General features: G+C 38.8%; 1 protein-coding gene across 3 annotated transcripts in view; it reads right to left on the bottom strand.

Annotated features, from left to right (window-relative positions):
• CSMD3 (CUB and Sushi multiple domains 3) overlaps positions 1-23,746 on the bottom strand; it is a 1,179,008-nt gene that overhangs the window by 69,140 nt on the left and 1,086,122 nt on the right. For all 3 annotated transcript variants that reach the window (XM_048841517.2, XM_048841518.2, XM_048841519.2), the window contains 4 exons: positions 20,389-20,562; positions 12,688-12,870; positions 9,666-9,842; positions 623-802 (listed from right to left, as the gene is read on the bottom strand). In XM_048841517.2, coding sequence (XP_048697474.2) covers positions 623-802; positions 9,666-9,842; positions 12,688-12,870; positions 20,389-20,562 — 714 coding nt within the window. The remainder of the gene's footprint in view (positions 1-622; positions 803-9,665; positions 9,843-12,687; positions 12,871-20,388; positions 20,563-23,746) is intronic.

Raw genomic sequence — 23,746 nt, 5'->3', positions numbered from 1 at the left:
AACAAATGTACATTAGGGCATCATCTGGAAATATTTAGACTTTGCTGTTAAAAAACATGCTGAGTATATTAATACTACTGGAGAGTGTTGAACTTCTGTACCCTAAACAAGGGAGGGGTTGGCCAAAGTTCCTGGTGGGAAGGACAAGACAGTCCAGTGCTATTCAGCCATGGGGAAAAAAATCATTTACTGCAATCTAGACAATTAGAAAGTCCAATACCATCTAGGTTCACAAAAGACACTGCTGAAATATATCATATCCGGTAGATTAACGTTATGCAGAAAAAGGGCACACTCCATTAAAAGAAGGGAAGTCACCTGAACTCTCTCAAGCAGAAACTTAGTAAGAGGCTCCTGGAGCCCCAGTAAGATCTACATCCTAACACTGCTAACACTTTAAATTTTTGAAACAAAATAAAAGACACAAATGGTAAGACAACAATTTTTAAAGCCCCCCAACTCAATTTACCCTATAGACAAAATAAATATTAACATGTCCAGACATGTTTAGTCTTTGGTTATAATGATGAATGTTTACTTAGTTTGACTAACATGTTACAGTACACAATAGGTACAAATGTCACACACAAAAATGTTCTGATACCCAAAATCATTGTGATACCTTTACAAGTTGGGATTGTTCCACTCCATGTGCCGTTGGTAGTACAGGTGCGAATTATGGAGCTGTTCAATTCCATTGTATAGCCGGGTTGGCATATATAGGTAACATTTTGTCCAACAACATAATCATCACCATATCTCAAGCCATTAGCTGGTATACCTGGGTCTCCACAACTGATTACTGCAAGTAAGGAGTTGAAGAACAGAAGGTAAATTATTAATGTGACTGTGTATCTGTGAGGAGAAAAAGCACATAGTCAAATTAATGATTTATTGCCAAAAATATAGCAAATGTTTATTTTCAGCTACATTAGGTAAACATATATATCACTTAATTCATCTACCTAACACAATACGTGGATACTTACTGCAGCTACATTTTAGGGAAAAATGAGTACACCTGTTCAAAAGTGAAAAAAATGGACTGTACTATTTTAATCACTTAAATGTCAGGATTAGAAAATGGCAGTTGGAAAACAAAGACACTAAAAAGAAGTAGGCATATGAGGATAAGCAGATTTTTTGCCAAGGACCACACAGTGTGAAAGTCACTCATCTGGATCTCCTTAAAGATTGTACAGAAATTTCCCAAATTAAGAAGTTAATGACTACAATGAGAGGGAAAAAAAAAACAAAAGTTTTACCTCTGGCAATAAGGGACCTGCAACAGATTGAGGAAGAGTATCCATCCTCCTGTTCCATGAAAATCAGAAAAAAAGTTTCCCTGATCCAGAACTTTGCAAATAAACACTTAATGAGAATGCCAGTTTACCACTGACAAAGAGAAAGTAGAGACTGAAAGAATGGGACCAGCTTGTTAAGTATTTCTTGCACAGAAAATAAAACCAGGACACAATCATCCTTACAAATAACATATATGTCTTAAAAACAACCACCCAGAAATCAAATGCTTCCCAACCAGCTCCAAATTAAGGAACAGGGAGGGAAGAACATAAAGAAACAGTTGGTGGGAAGATTGACACAGCAGAACAGTTTGGATAGCCTCTGTGCTGTTGAGGAGGATGAAACTCTTGGGGAAGGAGAACATCAAACTGGAGTGGAGGGAAACAATCCCATATTTGGGACCATCCTTCCAGATGATGTCATGGTATCCTCTTGCAATGAGAATACCTCTCCATGGGAGGGAATCCCAGTTTCTAGGAAAAGACAGATAATAGTAATGGAGGATTTAATCATTAGAAATACAGAGAGCTGGGCTTGTGATGATAAAGAGAACCGCATGGTGAATTCCCTGCTGGGTGCAAAGGCTATGGATCTCTCAAGCCATCTAGACAGGCTTATGTGTAGTGCTAGGGAGAAGTTGGTGGTTGTGATACATACAGATGACCTAGGGAAAGATAGGAGAGAGGTCCTGGAAGTCAAATTTAGGCTACTGGAAACTGAAGTCCAGAACTTCCATGGTAGCATTCTCTGAAATGATCCCAGCTCCCCGGGCAGGGCCAGTTAGACAGGGAGAACTGCAGGGGCTCAATGCACAGATGAGATGATGGTGTAGGGAGGAGGGGTTTAACTTTATTAGGAACTAGGAAACCTTTTGGGAAAGGAGGAGCCTATTCAGGAAGGATAGGCTCCATCTAAACCAAAATGGAACCAGATTGCTGACATGTAAAATTAAAAGGTTGTAGAGGAGTTTTAAACTAAGGGCTGGGGGAAAGCCAACAGGTACAGAAAAGCACATGGTTCAGACACAGACATCCCTTAGGGGATGATGTACTAACCGGGATTCTCTATATCCTAGTAAGGAGGAGAGGATGGAAGATCATGAAGTACAGGTAAGAACTGAAGCGAAATAGCCAAATGAAAGAATCCCATTCAATTACATCACATCCTGGCAGAGAACTAAAAAGTGACAAATTTTATAAGTGCTTGCATACAAATTCTAGCAGTCTAAATACTAAGGTGGAAGAACTTGAGAGCCTGGTATTAAATGAGGATATAGTAGACATCACAGAAACTTGGTGGAATGATGATAATCAATGGGACACGATAATACCAAGATACAAAATATACAGGAATAAAAGACTAGGTCATGTTGGTGGGGAAGTAGCACTATATGTGAAAGAAAGCATCATATTCAGTAAAATCTTAAATGAATCAAACTGTACCATAAAATCTTTATGGATAGAAATTCCATGCTTGAATAATAAGAATATAGCATTAGGAATATACTACCGACCACCTGAGCAGAATGGTGATGGTGATTGTGAAATGCTCCAGGAGATTAGAGCATAAATATAGAAAATGCAGTAATAATGGGGGATTTTAATTGTCCCCATATTAACTGGGTACATGTCACCTCAGGATAGGATGCAGAGATAAAGTTTCTTGACACTACAAATGATTGCTTCTTGGAGCAGCTAGTCCTGGAACCCACAAAGGGAGAGGCAATTCTTGATTTAGTCCTAAATGGAGCACAGGATCTGGTCCAGGAGGTGAAAATAGCTGAACCACTTAGTAATAGTGACCATAATATAATTAAATTTAATATACTTGGGGGGGTAGGAGGAAAGAAACACCAAAGAAATCAACCACAGTAGCATTTAAATTCAACTGTACAAAAATGAGGATGCAAGTAAAATGGAAATTAAAAGGTAGAGTCACAAAAGTGAAATGCATGCAAGCTGCATTGAAACGTTTTAAAAACATTGTAATAGATGCTCATATTAAACGTATACACCCTAAATTAAAACAAAACTAGTAAGAGGACCTAAAAAGTGTCATCATGGCTAAACAACGTAAAAGAAGTAGTTATAGGCAAAAAGACATCCTTTAAAAATGGGAAGCTAAATCCTACTGAGGAAAATAGAAAGGAGAATAAACTTTAGCAAGTCAAGTGGAAAAGTATAACTGAGCAGACCAAAAAAGAATTAGAAGAGCAACTAGCCAAAGACTCAAAAAACTAACAGCAAAACAACAACAAACCCTACATCAGAAGCTGGAAGCCTGCCAAACAATCAGTGGGGCAACTGGAAGATCGAGGGAGAATTCATGGAAAGAGAAGCGAAATGAAATCTTTGCATTGGTCTTCACTGCAGAGGATGAAAGGGAGATTCCCACAGCTGAGCCATTCTTTTTAGCTGACAAATCTGGGGAACTGTCCTGGATTTTGGTGTCAGTAAAGGAGGTTTTGGAACAAATTGAGAAATTAAACAATAATAAGTCACCAGAACCAGATGGTATTCACTCAATAATTCTGAAGAAACTCAAATATGAAACTGAGAAACTACTAACTGTGGTATGTAACCTATCATTTAAATCATCTTCTGTACCAGATGACTGGAGGAGTTTTTTTTTTTTAAAGGCTCCAGAGGTGATACTGGCAATTACAGGCTAGTAAGCCTAACGTATAGATGAACAAGATTTGTTGGGGAAGAGTCAACATGTCGTTTGTAAAGGGAAATCACACCTCACCAATCTATTAGTATTCTTTGAGGGGGTCAACAAACATGCACAAGGATGATCAAGTGGATATAGTGTACTTGGACTTTCAGAAAGCCTTTGTCAAGGTCCCTCACCAAAGTCTCTTTAGCAAAGTAAGAAGTCATGGGATAAGACTGAAGGTCCTTTCATGGATCAGCAACTGGTTAAAAGACAGGAAACAAAAGGTAGGAATAAATAGTCAGTTTTCAGGATGGAGAAAGGTAAACAGTGGTGTCTTTCAGGAATCTGTACTGGGACGAGTGCTGTTCAAAATACTCATGAATGATCTGGAAAAAGGGATAAACAGGGAAGTGGCAAAATTTGAAAATTCTACAAAATTACTCAAGATAGTTAAGTGAAAAGAAGACTGTGAAGAGTTACAAAGGGATCTCACTAAACTGGGTGACTAGGCAACAAAACAGCATATGAAATTCATGTTGATGAATGCAAAGTAATACACATTGGAAAACATAATCCCAACTATACATATAAAATAAGGGGATCTAAATTAGCTGTTACCATTCAAGAAAGAGATCTTGGAGTCATTGTGGATAGTTATCCAAAAACATCTGCTAATAGAATGTTAAACCATTAGGAAAAGGATAGATAATAAGAAAATATAATAATACCACTATATAAATCCATGGTACTCCCACACCATGAATACTGCATTCAGTTCTGGTTGCCCCATGTCAAAAAAGATATATTGGGATTGGAAAAGGTACTGAGAAGGGCAACAAAAATGATTAAGGGTAAGGAATGCCTTCTGTATGAGGAGATATTAAAAAGACTGGGACTTTTCAGCTTGGAGAAGAGACAACTAAGAGAGGATATGATAGAGGACTATAAAATCATGAATGGCATGGAGAAAGAGATTAAGAAAGTCTTATTTACCGTTTCACAAAACACAAGAACCAGGGGTCATCCAGGAAATTAATAGGCAGCAGGTTTAAAACAAACAAAAGGAAATACTTCTTCACAGAACACACAGTGAACCCATGGAACTCTTTGCCAAGGGATGTTTTGAAGGCTAAAACTATAACAGGGTTCAAAAAAGGATGAGAAAAGTTCATGGAAGATAGGTCCATCAACGGCTATTACCTAAGACAGTCAGAGATACAATGCCATGCTGTGGGTGTCCCTAGCTTCTGATTGTCAGAAGCTGGGAGGGGACAACAGGGAATGGCTCACTCGATCATTGCCTGATCCATTCATTCCCTCTAAAGAACCTGGCATTGGCCATTGTCAGCAGACAGGATATTGAGCTAGATTGACCATTGCTCTGACACTTTCGGGTGATTCTTATAACTCAAAACACTGGACTGGGACCCAAGGAAATGATAAATACCATGTCCCTTAGACCAAATGTCTGAAAAAGACTCCGCTGAGAGAAGCCAGAGGACTATGAGATACCACCTCTTCCTAAAGGGATGAGGAATTTGTGTTAGTAGAATCTTAACGTACCGCTAATCTTGAGGTCTGGAAAACCTAAAGAAGATCAAAGTAGAAAAAACAAATAAATGTATTGGCGAAAAATAGACATATCTGCTATAACCCGAGAAGGGAGCAATATGGTACCCTCTACTTTGGATCCCGATGGACTAGTTTCCAATTATGCTTGGTTTAGAGTTTACATAGCCCAGTCCACTATCAGACATGTGTGACTGTCTCTGAGACCACTAAACTGAAGCAAAAGTCTTCAGTGGCTGATTTTATGGCCAATCACCTGTTGACAGGGGAGTTGACAATGAGCATTCACAAGGATTTGGACACATCCACAGGCGAGAGTCTGACAAAGAATGAGGACCAAGGAGAAACCCCTCATTCAAGAAAAAGAAGAAATAGGGATAAATATGCTCATCCTAGTGTAGAGGAGATTGCAGGTTTCAGGACCAGATCAGGAAGTGGGGGAAGGATGGAGGGGGCCGAGAGTCAGAGCTACAGGAATGGAAGAAGCAGCTGAGAAAGTCTCACTAAACTCAAAGGTTCTGCTGACTCACAGTTGTAAGAATGAGGACTCTCATCAGACAGAGACTGGCTGCAAGCCCTGCAGACCCTACATATGACCGTGACTTAGAGGTCTTAAGTTTTCATGGACTACCTTGAGTCTTTGGTGGATCACATCCCCCATTTCCATCAGCAGAGGCATAGCTCTCAGAGTGGGCCAAAGCACATCCATACACTCTTGGTGAATAACCATCTCGGATTGTTGCTAACTATGGAAAAGGGCACTGGTGTCCCACAGACAGAGGTGACAGTTACTGGTATGTACCAGTAACCATGATGATTGCACCTCATGTCTTTCCCAGTGAAGAATGGAACTACAAGGGAAAGGAGAGGAAAGAAAAAAGAAGCAGAGAAGGACAACCATAGATAGGACTGTGGTCTTCCTGATCTCACTGAGTGTGCTGGGACCAGTTAGTTCCTTAGCCACTGTGCTTAGGTCTTCAGTAAGTGGCTAACCACCTCAAACTGTGTGATGGGAGGGAGTCCACTTCCAGTACAGCAGCCAGATAAGTCTTTTAGCTATTTAATGCAGAGGAGAGAGATGGAGAAGAAAGTATTGCTATGTCACAAGCAGCATTCTACAAAAAAGGAGAGTCCCTTGAGGAAGTTTTGTAGCTGTTTGTATGGGATCCAATAATTCATAAATGTTCTCCTACAGGACTGATTTGGGGTGAATAAGCTCATGGTAGGAGGTGACAATGCAGGATGCTAGCACTTGCAGAGCTCCTTTGAAAGTGATATGCAGATATTGAGTCTCAGCTGCTGTAAACTGGCATACCTCCACTAAGTCAATCTGGGGACAGAACAAAATGGGAATATTCTGTTCTGGGCACACTGCATTGCCTGCAGCAGATTTTGCTAGAAGATATCTGGCTGGAGGGGCTCTTCCACTCAGAGTCTGAAATGTTTTCCAGAGACTCAAAAAAAGAAAAGTTCCCTTTACACATATTCCTTCTAATAGAGAACATGCATTCCTAGCTCGATCTGCACTTTGGAAAATTGTTCTAGTATCAACATCTGACAGATTTAAATGATGAGTTAACATCATCCAAACTGGCCACAGTGCCTGAGATACAGGACAGAAGGACTTTTCCTGTTGTCAAGGAAGACTCTGGACAGGATTCTGAGATATGAGATATAAAGCCTGTTCCTTTTCAGAGAATCCAGGAAAGAGGAGATCACAGGGCTTCACTGCTATCCTGGGGACCACTGGAGGATAGAGAGGGACTGTTTTCTGCTTGATACAGCAGAGTCTCTCTGGAGGGGTTGACTAGATCTATCTTTCCCAGGCTGAGAGACCCATGTAATGGAACTGACCTTGTGTACAATTAGTATGCAGCAATGTCCACTTCAAACAGTTCTTTCAAGGAGGCTGGAACATGTTGGAGGAAGAGAGGTGAGAAACAAAATGGTCAGATGAACTCCTCTCTAGGGAGATTTCCCAAGGTATTAAGTGTTATCACAGCCAGGAATGGCAGAGCTATGTTAGGACTGACTGATATCGCCGGAAGGGATGGATGATTTGATGGCTTAGCAGCAGATTCATAACTGCTAGGTGGATCCTCTCCAGCCAGAGTCTGGGTGGATGTCCTACAAGCTCTATCTTCATCAAAGCTCTCTTGAATGAAAATCCTCCCTCTCTTCTGATCATGGATAAACTGAGCACTTGCCTCACTAATGGACAGACAACTTTTGGTGAGAAACCAACTTCAACTCATCCACTCACAGCATAAGAGACTCTCCCTGGTCATACTGAATTTTTTAAGGAAAACTCAGATCCCTGTTTTGAATTGTTTTGAATGCAGCAATAGCAAAGTTTGACTGTTGATGTCTGGGTTGGCAACTTTTAGAGGTATAGGGAGGACAATTTGAGAAAGGCGAAATGGGAAAAGGAGGATACGGGGAGGACAGCTGCTGAACTCAAGGGTCTGTAACCTTTCCTCAGAGAAGAGCTGCACAGAACTGCTCACAGAGGCAGAAAGAATGGGGCTGTAATGCAGTTCTAGCACTTACAAATAGGTGCCAAAAATCAGTTTCAGTTCCTTTGAGGTCTTATTGGTGAGGTTAGCCTATCAGTCATGACTTCCAAGGAGAGGATTCTCTCTCTCTGTGTGTGAGTGAGAGAGAGAGAGAATGAGAAAGTGCTGAAAACTGCTTAATAGGCAGCAGATTTAAAACAAACAAAAGCAAGTATTTTTTTCACACAACTCACAGTCAACCTGTGGAACTCCTTGCCAGAGGATGTTGTGAAGGCCAAGACCATAACAGGATTCAAAAAAGAACTAGATAAGTTCATGGAGAATAGAACCATCAATGGCTACTAGCTAGTATGGATAGGGATGGTGTCCCTAGCCTCTGTTTGCCAGAAGCTGGGAATGGGCAATGGGATGGATCACTTGATAATTACCTGTTCCGTTCATTCTCTCTGGGGCAACTCACATTGGCCACTGTTGGAAGACAGGATACTGGGCTAGATTGACCTTTGGTCTGACCCAGTATGGCTGTTCTTATGTTCTAAAAGGTCAAGCACAGGCCAGTGTGGAGTGAAGTTAAATGAAACAATCTGAAGCATGTTTGGTTTTGTTATCTGAACCTATAGTACTAAAACAATATGCCACACATTCAGGGAAAGCAAACAAGTTTTTCATAAACTCCTATATTGTCTTGCAAGAACTGTCAAATGCTGCAGTTTCTTTTCTGAAACTGTGGTCAGTTAATACATTGTAGATACCCACTGATAACTCCATTAAAATAAAGTGATGTCACAAGTACTGTATGTATAATCTTCGAAGGTCACACAATCACACTTGAACACTACAACAGAAACACTTGAAAAGTTATAGATTGCAATCACTGAGCAGGAAATATAGTATAAGAAGTTACAGAAGTTTTCAAATGTCAAATAAAAATTTGAAATGCACACCACAAACATATTATGCAACCACTTAGAATACTTATAAATAATAAACAAAATGGCAGCTAAAACAATCAAAGTTATAAGAAAAAAACACTATTCCACAGTTTGCTTTTTTTTTTTTTTGTAAAAACTATGAACCATATAGACAAGGATTAAAAAGGCGAATGCATTTGTGAGTGAAAATGAGTTTTTTCATGGCAAAGCAAGTAGCGATTGTATTTTATTCCTGTTTCACAAAGAAAACATGCTCAGCAAGTGACCAGCACATTATCATATGAGCAGATGCATCACACAAAACATACACAAAACCGAACACTAACACCACAAAATCTGAACACAAGAAAATACTTTTTACCGTTAGAGGAAAGTTTAAGTGGGAAGAATATATGAATGTACAAGTGCCTTTAAATGTAATACTAGTCAGTATGTTTTAACTCATCTTTCTTCAAACATTTTATTCTTCATATTACACTTACATAATATTTTCATGGTTGAATGTACTTTATGTAAATTACCAAGAGTTTATGAAGTGTTGTGAGGGAACAGCTGGCAGTTAATACCTAAATTCTGTATTACTGTATTTACAAGAATGAAGAATTTAATTAAAAAGACTAAACAATATCTGATGGGCCATAGTTATGGTTAAACATGAAGACTATTCATTGAAGATTAATCTTACTTGTGCAATTTGGCAAAGATCCAGACCATGTTCCATTGGCAGTACATTGTCTTACAGAAGATCCAGAAAGTATGTATCCTTCCATACATGAATAAATTACCGAATTAGAAAATGTTGTGCCATCTATACGAAATACTTTCCCATTAGCAGTTGTTCCTGGATTACCACACTGCACAGCTATAAAATAAAATGTTAAATGTATAAGATGTTAAAATGTTAAATTATCAATCAGGTAATGCTCCTTCTGCCAGCATGTTTAAGGGATAGAAGTCTTTGGTAAAGCTGAAGATTTAGCTTTCAAATCCTGTTGACGACATGTGATGACGATGGTTTATTACAATTGTATATACCATAATTTATTTTTATCTTTTTCCTTGGAGAAAAATACACAGGAAATTACACTTAAAAATCTTATGGTAAAATAAAGTTATTTAGGTTGCAAAATCAAGCACAGGAAAGCTAGAAAATGCCAGATTTACGGTTGCCCCTAAAACCTCAATTCGGTCCACTTGTGAGTATGCATTATGATACCATTTTTAATTACATTATCACAAACTATTTTTTCCACAGGACTGTGCCTCGTTCAATGCACAGGATGGAGGCTGAAATGAAGAATTAACATTGCACAAGAAACTATAAATCTAGAATTTCCGAACTTTGAAGTACATGGCTTTTCACCTAAATACCATTCTTTAATAAATATAATATAATATAAGCAAAGTTAAGACAACAGCAGTCTTTATTCCATATACATACCTCCAAGAGGATTTCTAAGATAAATGAATAAGAAAGCATCTTAGATATCTTGAAATGTAAAATAATATGATGGCAATCCAGTTTGATAGTAGAAAAGGTCAAAATACAAAGGAAGAAAGCTCAGTTTGGGTGATTATGTCCCCCTACAGATTATAAGATATTTATTTATTTATTATTACTTTGTATCAGAGTAAGTTGATACAAAGTATCAGATGATGATACATCTGTTCATCAAGAAGAATATTAAAAGTGGATTTGACCACACCACACCTAAAGCTGGCATTGTCCAGAAGGAAGGCAGCACTGCTTTATGATGCGGTGGGAGAGGGAACAAGGTCAGAAAATGCTGGGGGAATGCTTTAATGCTAGCAATGAACTCAAGTAGATGCCGCTGGTGCTACGAAGCCGTGGCATATGTGGTTCTTGGCGGTGGCATGGAAATCCTTGGCTCTGAGCACATGGCTGTGCTATGAAGAGGTTTGTAAAGAGTTCTTCCAATTTCAGGACCCGGAATGCTGGTCACCGATATGGCCCATCAAGAAGGGAAGGGTGCTGTGGTACATGGTGTTTGCAACCCATCTGCGTGAGTTCTCGATGATCCTTGCATAGTGCAAGGGGCAACCGAGTTCATTTGGAAGGATGGGGGTTCACCTATCAGACTTGGGGGTGACCTGTTTTTTGGCTGCTGTACAAGAGACCATTGAAAAGTGTCTGGGAACCCAACTGGGTTTGTGGAGAAGGCAGCCCAGCTAATTACTGGTGCCTCCTTGTGGCGGATATCCAGTGCAGGTACTCCATAGGGAAGGCATCCAGTTACCAGATAAATGGCCTGGTAAAGGACTTAAAAAGGAGGTGCTGGTTAAAGGAACAGAATATTAACCAGTTTGGGGTGCCTATGGTTGGAACGGCAGGGAGCCAATACCCTTTCTTATAGCCCACCTTAACCCTCCTCCTAGGGGGGTGGATAGTAAGGACCTGGTTGGAAAAAGAGGGGAACTGGTGGAAGCCCCCCAGGTAATTACGGAATAAACAGGGGGTTACCTGCACGATACAATGTTATCTGCCAGGTAGTCCCAGACATCTAATAATAAAGTTGCGGCCTGATTAAATCCATAACAAGTGTGCTCTGTCCTTCTTTGGTTATAGCCAGACAATGTTAATTAAGCTGTCTCCTTCAAAATAAGATGGCTATCTCTTAAAGACAGAACAATCCATAATAATAAAGTGGATAATAAGAGAAAAGAGGCTTTTAAATTTTCTTCTGCTATTCAGGAAGCTTTTTTCTCAAACAGGGTCTGTTGGGAATTACTTCTTATGTGTGAAATCAAGATGACTGAAGTACCATAAATGATTCTCCATAAATATCTGGTTAGGTCTTGTTTTTATGGTAATACATCTTGCTCCACAATTCTAGAGTGATTCGTTTTAAGTAACTCAAATTGGGTTTTTCATTTTCTAATAGTGAGAAACATATATTAATCAGTAAACAAAATTTATAGTTTAATCATTTATGACATATTATATGTAGTATAATGAAATTCTAAAAATAATTGAATTTCTCCTTCCACTGGTATTCATATTTACAATAGCTGTAACTAGGAATGAAGCAACCAGGAAAGCATTTGTCAAAGGAAAAAAACAATATTAAAAAAGTGAGGTCTACAGGGCGTACCTATTTTTTCCTCCTAGGAAAAAAATATGTAGTTGGTACAAACTGGTAGAAGGAGGATGGGAGAGAGAAAGTAATGGTTGTCTCAAAAGGCTATGAATTTATCATCTCTAGTTATTGATTTGAACTGTACCCAGGTGACCAAAAACCATTATTATCTTATAGCTGTTTCAGTCTCTGTGTGAAAAGATTTGTGGGCTCGAGTCAGTACCCACTGGACAAGTATCTGCGTCACAAGAACTATGACATACAATTGGCATTGTGGTCAGCATTTACAGCAGAAATGGCATGATTGCCTGGCTGGTGGGAAGAAGAGGGCGATGCTTTCTGGCTTGGGGGAGGAGGAGAAATGTAAGACTGCTGGAAGAGCAGTCAGCTCAATGCTAGATGTTGTCCCTCCAGAGCAAAGTAGAGGTTATAAAGGTACACTTGTAAGCAGATATGGAGAAGACTACTCTTCCACTGCCTGTACTCTATCTGTCCTGTGGCTAAATCAAGCAGTTTAACCTCCAGCGATTTCACTCTGGCAACCTTTCACTGACATTACATTCATTTTAAGGATATATACATAAAATATATTTTCCTTTTGTGATTTACCTTTACACTCTGGCTGTCTTCCTGTCCAGGTTCCATTTCCCAAACATGTTCTTTCTTCTGATCCATGAAGGATATAACCAATCTCGCAGTTGAAACGTACAGTACTTTTAATTTTAAAATCACTGTCTTCTCTAGAACCATGGCCTGGGATTCCTGGATCCCCACAAGAACCAGCAGCGTCACCTAGAATTTATAAAACAAAGATTTTCACATGACTATAACATTTGATACACTACACTACTATATCAGTATTGTAGGACTATTTTACAGCTACTGACTTGAACTATAAGGCCCAGATTTTTAAAGGTATTTGGGCATTGCTTCCCATTGTTTCCCTTTTGAAAATTAGATTGAGCTCTTAAATCAGTTAGGAATTGCAACACTGAGCAAAGCCAAGCCTAAATACCTTTAAAAATCTGGGTCCAGGCCCTTTACTTGGCTTTTTAAATTATTTGGTAGCTACAAAGATACCTTTGTAACCAAGATTTAAGTGAAGCGTAAACAGCACACAGAAATTATGTTTCTCAGGTAACTGGCCAAGCTTGTGAAGGCCTTACACTCAAATTGATGGCTTTTCCATGTTTGCATTTATACATGTATGTAATGTGATAACATTTGAATGCTGCATCCAATCAATTCCAAAATTTCCAGGAATGTTCTAGGCATTAATGGCCAGAATCCTACTGATTTGGGGGAAAATCAGAAAAAAACGAAAGAGGGAAAGTAGAGGACAAATGGAGCCCCTGCTACTTTATTAGCACAACCAAAGCTTCAAGTACCTCTGCAATTTTCTGTGGATCAAACAAGTTTATGGCACCAATTAACTCTTTTCTGCACTACAGAACAATACCCCTGCTTATCCTCCAAGAAGAGTTCAACATGTTGACACCTGACTGATTTATCTCCCAGACAGAAAGAATAATGGAGGGGCATATTTGGGGGCTTAAAGTAAAAAGGGGTCATGCACAGAGCCCTTGGCGTGGGAAAGACTAGGGTAATCCTGGTATGGGGTCAGTGGGCAATAGGGCCACACAGAGCCCCTAGCATAGGAGAGAAGGTGGCAGCTGGAAAATAGGGGACAGACAGAAAATAGGGGAAAATGGGGGGGGCAGCAGTGGGAAATTGGGTGGAGGGGGTAATAAAGATTCACACAGAGACCCTGCCATGGGGGAGGATTGGGAACCCTAGAATGGGTGGAGGAGGAATAGGGGCACAAAACCCCCAGTGGCAAGGAAATTGGAAGACCCTTTCCATGCTTATTGAATCCTGACATTTCTACCATGGGGGCAGGTGAAATGAGGTACATAGAGAACTCCTGTCATGGGGGTGGAGAATGGGGGACCTTGGAATGGGAGAAGAGAGGCCACTCAGAGCTCCTGGCCTGGGGAGAAAGGTGGGAATGGGGGAGAAGGATATGGGGCAAACAACTCCTGTCAAAGAGGGAAATTGGTGTACCCTGTTATAGAGGAGGGAATATGGAGGGAAAAGGGAAATGGGGGCACACACAGAGAGACCTTCCAAGAGGCTAGAATGTGAGAACTCTTGAATGGAGAGATGGGGTAATGATGAGGCACAAAGAATTCCTGGTGAGGGGATTCAGAAGCTTAGTATGGGAGGAAGGGAGTGGTCACACAGAGCATCTGATATGTGGGGAAGGGAGAATGGAAGTCCTGAAAGAAAGTGGGAATGGGAGTGCACACAAAGCCATTGGCATGTGGGGTGAATGGGGGACCCTAGGTTAGGTAAGTCAGTGGCACGCAGAACTACTGGCAGGGAAGAGACTGGGGGACTTGCAGGAAATCCCTGAAATAGAGGGGGATGAGGGGATGGCATACGAGGAGCTTGTGGGAGGGATGCAAAGACCCCTAGTGCGTGCAATAAACTCAGGCTTCCCAAGCTACAAAATGCTTGTCCCCCTAGTTTATACCATTTTATGTTACATTAGGACACACCTGAGCTAAATGGCTAATGATTTTGTATTAGGGTTTAGTTCCAGAGTTTGGTGTGAGAGCCACAAAAAAAACCCATGGTTCTTCATTCAGAATGAGATGTTCCAAGGTCACCGACTTACAGATGAATTTCCTGTTCATTCAAGTTTCTTGTAACACATGTTTTCTAATAGTACTGCAGTGCATACTTCACATTTTAATGTTATCACTGGAGTGGCAACATTGCTGCCATTGTATGTGAGCTTTAGTCAGCATTTTTCTCAACACTAACTATTTGTCATGGTTTTCAGCTACTTCCAGCTGAAAGACAGTACGCTGAATAAAACCTCATTTCAGCTGACATTCTACTTATGTTTTATAAAGTAGATGGTGGGAAAAAGTTAACAGTTTTGCCATTTCTAATATACACAGCGCAAAATAAATGTTTTGCAAACAAATAGTGGCCAAGATTTTTTGAAATAAAAGTCTAAAATCCATATTTAGGACCCTAAATATCTGTCCTGATTGGGGGTGGGGATAGAGCTCCAAGCAGTTCCCAGTGTAACCACTTGGTGTCTCAGCACTTTTGAAAATCAGATCACTTATTAGGGTTTCTAAATACAGACTTAGGACGATAATTACAAGTTCCTCTTTTTGAAAATCCTGGCCACTGTCCTTTTTGATAAATATCTTTGAAGTATTTTTGGACAAAAGAACAGTTGACTGCACAGGTAACCAAGTTTAACACAAAAAATGTAATAACGGGTCAGAGCCTCAGCTGGTATAAATTGGCATTCAATTCTTCAGTGAATTCGGTGGGCCTATACTAACTTACAGCAGCTGAGGTTTTGGCCCAAAGACCTAAAGCACATGGATTTTGTGACATTTTACAAATAATAAAAAGTATAGTCTCTTGCACTAACAAGGATCTAAAGGAAAATCATAATATCATTATTGAGCCGAAGTCTGCTTTCATTTACAATGGTTTAAATCTAGAGTAAAAACTTTAACTACAACTAGTGTAAAATGCACTTACCAGAGAGCATCAAATTATGCCTTTATATTAGCAATAACTAGGTAAATACATGCCAGTGCTAAAATGTATTCATAAATGGGGTAAATAATATTCTCTCTCTCTCTAATAACCCATGTAGGTATTTAACTGAACTTAAATATCAGAGTCATAAGGACATGCTGTTATCTGTGGGAAACAGTCAGAACCCAGTGCACTCACATTTTGACCAGTGAATGACAGATCCCTGGCATGTATGGACACAGTGGAGTTTAGGAAAAACTGGGGCATCAGAGGTGGCGGGGGAGGGGGGTAGTGACAGAGAGATAGCCCTTGCCAACCAGCCCCATCAGCACAGCAGGGTGCTGAATGCAAACCAGAACTAGCAGACATATTTTACCTATTTCCTCTTTTCACTAGCAGAAACATCTTTTGAGTTGAGTAGTGAGGGAGAGTCATATGGGAAGCACTGGATTGTTTTGCTTTGTGATTTATGCAGAAATGTATAATATATGAGCAATGTTTATGCCCTGGCTGGGATGATTTAGTTGGGGATTGGTCCTGCTTTGAGCAGGGGGTTGGACTAGATGACCACCTTAGGTCCTTTCCAACCCTGATAATCTATGATTTTATAATAATAATTTATTATTAGTAGTAGTACTCATTCTAGTCCAGGTAGCTAAGTAAATCCAGGGCTGGTCTGTGGGTTTAACCCATTCAGTATTTTGCATCCCATGTTTATCTTCCTATGCCTATCACAAACTCAGGAAAAAACAGCAGCACTGGGCATCTCTTAACAGTAGTGAATCTCCAGAAGGCTGGGGTTGGGATCTGTAGGGTTTTTTATTTGTTTGTTTGTTTTTTTATTAGGGACACAGATTCTCTTTTACCTCTAACACACAGTCACAAAAAGAGGTAAAATCTGCTTTAGAGAAAAGTAAAATGATTTCAATGAAGTTAAACAGTATTGAACTGACCCCTCATTTCTGAAAAGTTTCCAACGTGGTAATGTAGTATTATTAGAATGTGATCTTTCTGCCATGTGGGAAAAAATGCACAGAACCCTATCTATTCTCATTCATTGGTGCTTACTAGCATTAGAAAATTTCCTCATTCTTATGAGTGAACGAGCTAGTTGTAGATATGATAGCCAACATGTTCACATTTGGACCTCTAAATTTAGGTATCAAAATCTTTCTAGGGCACCTACATTTATTTATTTAGATTCCCATGACCCCAATCATCAGAGTACTTGAGCAGCCAGATTTTCAAAGATGGTGAATATCCACAACTCCCCAAACCCAAAATACAGTCAAGTCAATGGAAGTTCTGAACACTCAGGATTTCCAAAATTCAAGCCGCTTATTGAGGTGATTAACTTAAGACATCAAGTTTGAACATTTTGGTCACTATGTTTTAGGCATTACACCAAAAGTGTCCTAGTTAAAGTGGTTAGGGTCCTAATTTTGGATACATCCCCTACATTTTGTCCATCTTGTCTATTTAGATTGCAAAACATTCAGGACAGAGAGTGTCTACTACTCTGTATTTGTACAATGCCTAGTACAATGATCCCCATTTTCAACCAGTTCCTAGGCACTACTCCTACTGCTACAACTTTTATTGTGATTGAAGTAAAAAAGGGCTTGGTGCCTTACAAAGGTGTGTCATACCTTTCCCTAATAAATTAATCCCATTATGCGCTCTGATTTGCCATATTTTTGTTACTAATATACAGACATAAATCTATTTGTTAAAAAATGTCTAGGAATGATTACCTTGACCTTCCAAGGGAGGTTAATCACAGTCCAGCTTGATGGAATGTTAGAGTGGACTAGCAAAAAGACCATGTGTTAGTGACTATTTTTATCATAAAATGACAATGGTAATGGCTCCAATAGTGTTATGTAGACAATAATTATGTTGACCTCCTAATTGCAGGGATTCAACCATGATTTTCTCCGTCTATATGCAGATACTTTCTGCCCCCACATCTGGACCAAATTTTCTGCTGGCATAACTCCACTGATGTTACTAGAGTTACACCAGAACTACACCAGCAGAGAATTTGGCTTTCCATTTTTATTGAAGGTATCCATGGCCAGACAGCTTATTTAAATGCATGGCAGTGACTATGCTGAATGTAACAGTAATTTTGAGTTTCTGTGAGTTCCATAAGAACTCTGCTCTCTCCAGATGACACGTGTGTGATTCCTGAAAGGTATTTGTCAAAAAACATCAGCTGATGTCAGTGGGACAACTCAACTCCTACTAGCTCTGGATCTGAAGCATAATTTAAAATGCAGATGGCCAAGCAGCAGAGTGCTTCAGGAAACACATGACAAACCTATGTGAATTCCTGCCTATACTAAAAAGGGCTGTGAATCCTCTCACTTTCTGTCTCTTTTTGTATGGCTTTCTAATATGCTCCATGAAACAACCTAGGCACCAGGTCCAAGTCTTTTATTTATTTATTTATGAAACATGGAATTAAAGTTATAGAAAATATTAGTGAAAAATAATGACTTCACATAATTTCAGGTTGCCAGAGCTAGTGGTGTTTTGTTTTCAGATCTAATATAAGTGGGTGACATCATTAAGGTTCTACCCACTTTATAACAAATCTGAGTTTTGCTCAATGTGACCCACATTTGAATCTCTGCAAATGCAGAAGTATATAAAGGTTTCTCTTATAGAAGTTGGCTTCATTTTTTCCTAGACACCGATTTGACCTTTGAGCTTCCTCACAATATGCATGAGAGTGAGAGAACATCTTAATTATTTTTTTTAAAATTGTATATATTTATTCATTTATACTATTTTGAAGTATTTATCTCAATTATCAAATGTAATATCCGCAGAGTTGTGAAAAAACTATCGTTTTATGTTCACTAAAATGTATGTGAATATTTTTACAGTCTAATTCTGCGTGTGTCTGCACCCTACTCTTTGGATATTTTTAAGTTTGGAGTTTTGTTTAAATCCAGAAACTCAAAGACTAATTCTATTGATTCTGTTCACACACACACACACACACATACACACACACACACTCTCCTGGTTTAAAAAAAAACTAGGTTTGGCGAATCCAGTCTGCATTTCAAATTTATAAATAGATTCAAATTCCATGCTGTTCCTGTTGCATAATCATATGCAACAGGAACCTGAACCTGCTTCCATTGAAGTCAGTGGCAATACTCCAACTGATTTCTGTGAGAATATACCCTGGGTGAAAAATTATAAAAATGAACAATCACATGTTATGTTGATAAATGAAGATTTATGGAAGAAGAGGAACTGATGGAGCAGGATAACAACATCAGCAGGTGCTCTTAACCACATCTACCTGCCGGATGTCTTACAAACAGGCTTAGCCCCTGAGTAAACCCTGACTCACTGAAAATAATAGTTATTTGACTTATCACATCATTACTATGCTGGTTCAGGCAAAGTGAGCAAGCAAGCAATCTGACTTCAGGCATGACATGCCCATTTTCTTTGTGGTCAGGCTCCCTTTTCGATCTTAACAGCAAGATCTTCATCTAAAATTATTATTTTCATTATAATTATTTATCATTTCTATTTTAGTAATACTAGAGATACCAGCTGAAATTAGGACCCCATTGTGCTAGGTGCTGTACAAATGTATATTAACAGAGTGCCTAAAATTAAGAATTTATAGTCTAAATAGCCAGAGAAATAAAAGGTGGGGACAATGAAATATTATTAAAAAGCCAAAGGCTATTCTGAATTATATCAAATTTGGCCATGAGATTAGGATGGCAGCAGAGTCTAGGATGTCAGACTAGCACATCATTTTCTGTGTAGGCAGAATTCAGGAGAGAATATGGCCCATGGCTTCTTCCTAGTTCCTGAACATTAAAATAGCTATGTTCTTATAATCAAAGCAATATAGATCTGAAAATGCTCCAAGATGAAAATATTGATTGCTGTAACTTATGTGATGGAAGTATGATGTTGCCAAGAGAAAAAATAAACTTGTGTATTTATTGAGAAGTAAAACTTAGCGAAGATGAGAAATGGGCTTGAAGTACAACCCCAGATCTAAAAGCCCCTTAACTCTGTGTATGTCTCAGATATGTTCTTCTCAGTTGGCCTCTCTAGGTGTACTGGACTAAACCAAAAGCATGGATTGGAGCACTCCTCAGCTTTGGTATGTTCAAAATGAGGATCTCATTTTTTTGTGATTTGGGCCCATTTCCATTCAATATGATTCACTAGTTACCATGCAAAACCAAAACAACCTCATCCCATGCTTGAAATGAGTTAGAGCTCTTGAGGTACAGAAATTGCAGATGCAATACATATTTTAGACTTAACTTGAGGGCTGTGAGATCAAATCATGAGTCACTTTTCAAGTTATATAAAATTGAAATCATTATCTTGAGGAAATAACGGTGCAGGAGGTCATCCTCTGGAAACCAATATTCTTATCAGCAATGTGCATACAATAAAAATATACATGTTCAAAGCCAAATGGTCACTTATCCCGTCCCATTGAGCATGTCATTTCCCTTCATATTAAATGTTATTAACAGAGTTCAGTTTTCCTACGGGATTGGCTTGTAAAAATAATTTTACTTATTTTTATGGCACTTCTACCAACTGCATATTTTTGATGGATATTTTTAATATTTTATTTGTTTTTCAAATAATAAAACAAGCAAACAGACTTCCACCAAAACCTATGGAAGTTTAAAATGTTTTCAAGAGCATGTTCACATACTTCAAAAGCAGTACCTGAGCAATGAGGCAGAGATCCACTCCAATGTCCATTTAATTGACATGTGCGAGATGATTGGCCTAATAGTGATCGCCTTCCTGTGCAAGTATAATGAACAGTAGACCCAAAAGTATACTTCTCTCCAGACAGGACTGCATTAGGAGGAATGCCAGGATGGCCACAGTCAATCACTACAATACATAATTATTGAAGATAAAAAAATATTATAATCACCGATCAAACGTCTTACATTTACCATTAGAATTCCCATATTTTATACATACATCTTTTGAAGAAGCTGGATTCTTTAATGTCAATTTATTAAATATGAATGATATATCAAGAATCAAATCCTGACAGATGCTGTGAAACAGATGTCTCTTGAAGGGTCATGTGTACATTACCCAAAAATAATGATAATATGCTTCTAACATTTCTGCTGAGATGAGCCCTAAGGTCCAGGCATTAGATGTATGTATATATATAAAAAATACACAAGATGCCTGTACCTTAGGGCTGGTCTCTGCATAACTATATCCATATAGCCATTCAGAGTAGAACTATTCTACTTTGGGTGCAGAGGGAGGCTATATGTAGGGGTCACTGCTAGCTCCCATTTTATAAATGCATATACATGTGGCTCAAATCCACTGATCTTAAATCATTGCTCATGATACTCCCATGCAGCTCTTTCTAGGGGCTAGAATTATGGGCAAAACCTTTTGCTTGATTTCCTGATGTGTTTATGGGGAGCAGGAATTGGGTCCCAATATTTTGAAATATAAAGACCATATTTTGCCTTTAAGGCTATGGCCTGTCTTAGGGGCAATGCGGAGTCCCAAGGGTAGCTTGTGAAGCAATTATGCCTGAGCTAGGTACAATTCCTTTGTAAGCTCTCAGTGCACCTGGGAATTGAAAACACTTGGACCATCCTTTAACAGCTCCACCTTTTCCACCTCCTTTCCCCACCCTACTTTCTTTGGAGTAATGTGTCTCCCTGGGAGCTAGGGATCAGGGCTTTAGAAAAGCCAAATTACACATAAGCAGTGTTCCTTTCAGGCTGAATTAGCTTTTTATTAAGATTGACTCAGAAGCTTTTATCCTTACACCTTTAGGGTGTGTGCTGCGTGGACTGCAGACAGTGTTACCTGACCAATGTTCAACTTCATATACAACACTGGTGAGAAAAGAAGATGTAAGCTGATATTATGTAATTACACTGAAGACAGCAAAGAGAGAATTCCATAATAAGTGATGCTGATTACTTTTTTCTTTTACTTGTCTCTTAAACACACCTATAACAAAATCTTGTGAAAAGCATTTGTAGAAATTGGTCAAAAATAGTATTTTACAAAGTTCTGCATTTTAAATCCTGGTAAAGCCATTGAAATTGTTTCAGCAATCTAATATCTATTAGAAAGTTTTATAAAAGTTATAAAGTTATCATGTTTAGCCCAACAGGCATCTATTTTATAAGAATAAAATAAAGAGAAAAAAGGCCTTATGCACTACTATGTAGAAAAGCAGACACATGGATTATGTATGTCAAGGAAACAACGGTTTGCCCTGCAGTGCTGAAAAGAAATAAAAAGTCTGTTGGAATTTGAAATGGGGCGCATTTTCAAATAAGGTTTAATTGCTCTTATATTTATCTATCGGAAAAAAAAATGTTGTTAAGTTTCAGGGTACATATCAGTGACTTGAAAGTAAAAAATCCTTACAAGAACATGTACTTATTTAAAAGCAACCATTAAAAACCCAGAGAATTCAGAGCGAAGGTTGGACTTTGAAGGAGACCAAACATTGCACTTATGAAAATGCAGAGTGTTAAGGCATCCAAATCACCTTATTTCTGTCCCCATAACAATTCTAGCCTTGCATCTCCCCCTCTTTGTTACTTTACGCCTACTTTGTGGGACGTGTTCATGTCGGATCAAAGACATTTTTTTCTAAGTGCTTCATGAAGACTATGGCTTAGAGCAGCAAATACCTTGATAATAGAATAGCCACTGTACTGATTTAGTGAACTGCCACTTCCACCCTCCCATCCTCCCTTCATCATCTTCTTCCATAGGTATTCAATCTATGGTTGTGGACATATTAGATCTGAAGAAGACTGCAAGGTTTTTAGCATTGAAATTGTGCATAACAGACCACTGGTTGACTACATACGGTACATGATTAATGCTGTGTGAAAATCATCATTCACTAACCTTAGCTCTTGTTATTATAGCATTATAATTTAATGATCTCAGGCTTGGAGTTTTGCATTTATACACTCAGTCTGTATCACATTTGTATAATAGTTGGCATGTGTTTTCTGAAAAGTGATGAGCATTCCGGCCTCGATCCAGCAAATCATTTAAGTGTGTGCTTAACTTTTGTCCCTTGACTGCTATGTGAAAATTAAGCATGTGCTTATGTGCTTTCTGGATAAGAATGCTCAGCGCTCTGCAAGTTTAAGTCCCTAATGAAAAGGGGGGAAAGACTGCCATTAGCCTGCTATTTTTAATCAAACAACTATAACATGAATTCTGTTTGTGGATTGTGCATGGCTGTAAAGGAGGTCAAATTAGAAGATGATTAATAGTAAGGCATTTTAATGATGTAGTTACTGATGAGACGAAACTGCTTATTATGAATGGATAAGGTTCTTTTAGAGTTCCTGGGTTTCTTTTTCCCTCAGGGCATCGCTATTGAGACAGAGCTAAGGTTATGACAGTGCCTTACCTGTGCATTTTCATGCTTTCATATGTTTGGCTTTCCTTTCCATTTAACCTTAACTATGATTTTTTTTCAGAGTGGTAGCCGTGTTAGTCTGTATCAGCAAAAATAATGAGGAGTCCCTGTGGCACCTTAGAGGCTAACAAATTTATCTGGGCATAAGCTTTTGTGGGCTAAAACCCACTGCATCAGATGCATGGAGTGGAAAATACAGGAGCAGGTATAAAATACATGAAAAGATGCAATTTGCCTTACCAAATGTATTTCATGCATCTATACCTGCTCCTGTATTTTCCAGTCCATGCATTTGATGAAGTGCGTTCTAGCCCATAAAAGCTTATGCCCAAATAAATTTGTTAGTTTCTGAAATTTTTGGATTTCTAATGGCTGTTTTTGAAAACTACACCATTCCAGTAATGTTTTTTCTGCTTCAAAGGGACCCCAAACTTTAATGCCAGTTTAACAAATGAGAGTTGTAAATAACTACAAATTATATCAAAGATAAGGAAGACTCCCGGAATGAAGATCATTTAAAAAAAACTGGAAGAATTGAAAACTAAGAACTGCTGTGAGAAAATGGGAAGAGAAAAATCTTGGCAAAAGGATAAATAATACATGCAGAATTTGTCCACACTCTTCCAGAAACGTTGC

The sequence above is a fragment of the Caretta caretta genome, chromosome 2, assembly GCF_965140235.1.
Source record: "Caretta caretta isolate rCarCar2 chromosome 2, rCarCar1.hap1, whole genome shotgun sequence".
NCBI classification, from domain to species: domain Eukaryota; kingdom Metazoa; phylum Chordata; order Testudines; family Cheloniidae; genus Caretta; species Caretta caretta.
This window is presented reverse-complemented; position numbering and strand designations above follow the sequence as displayed.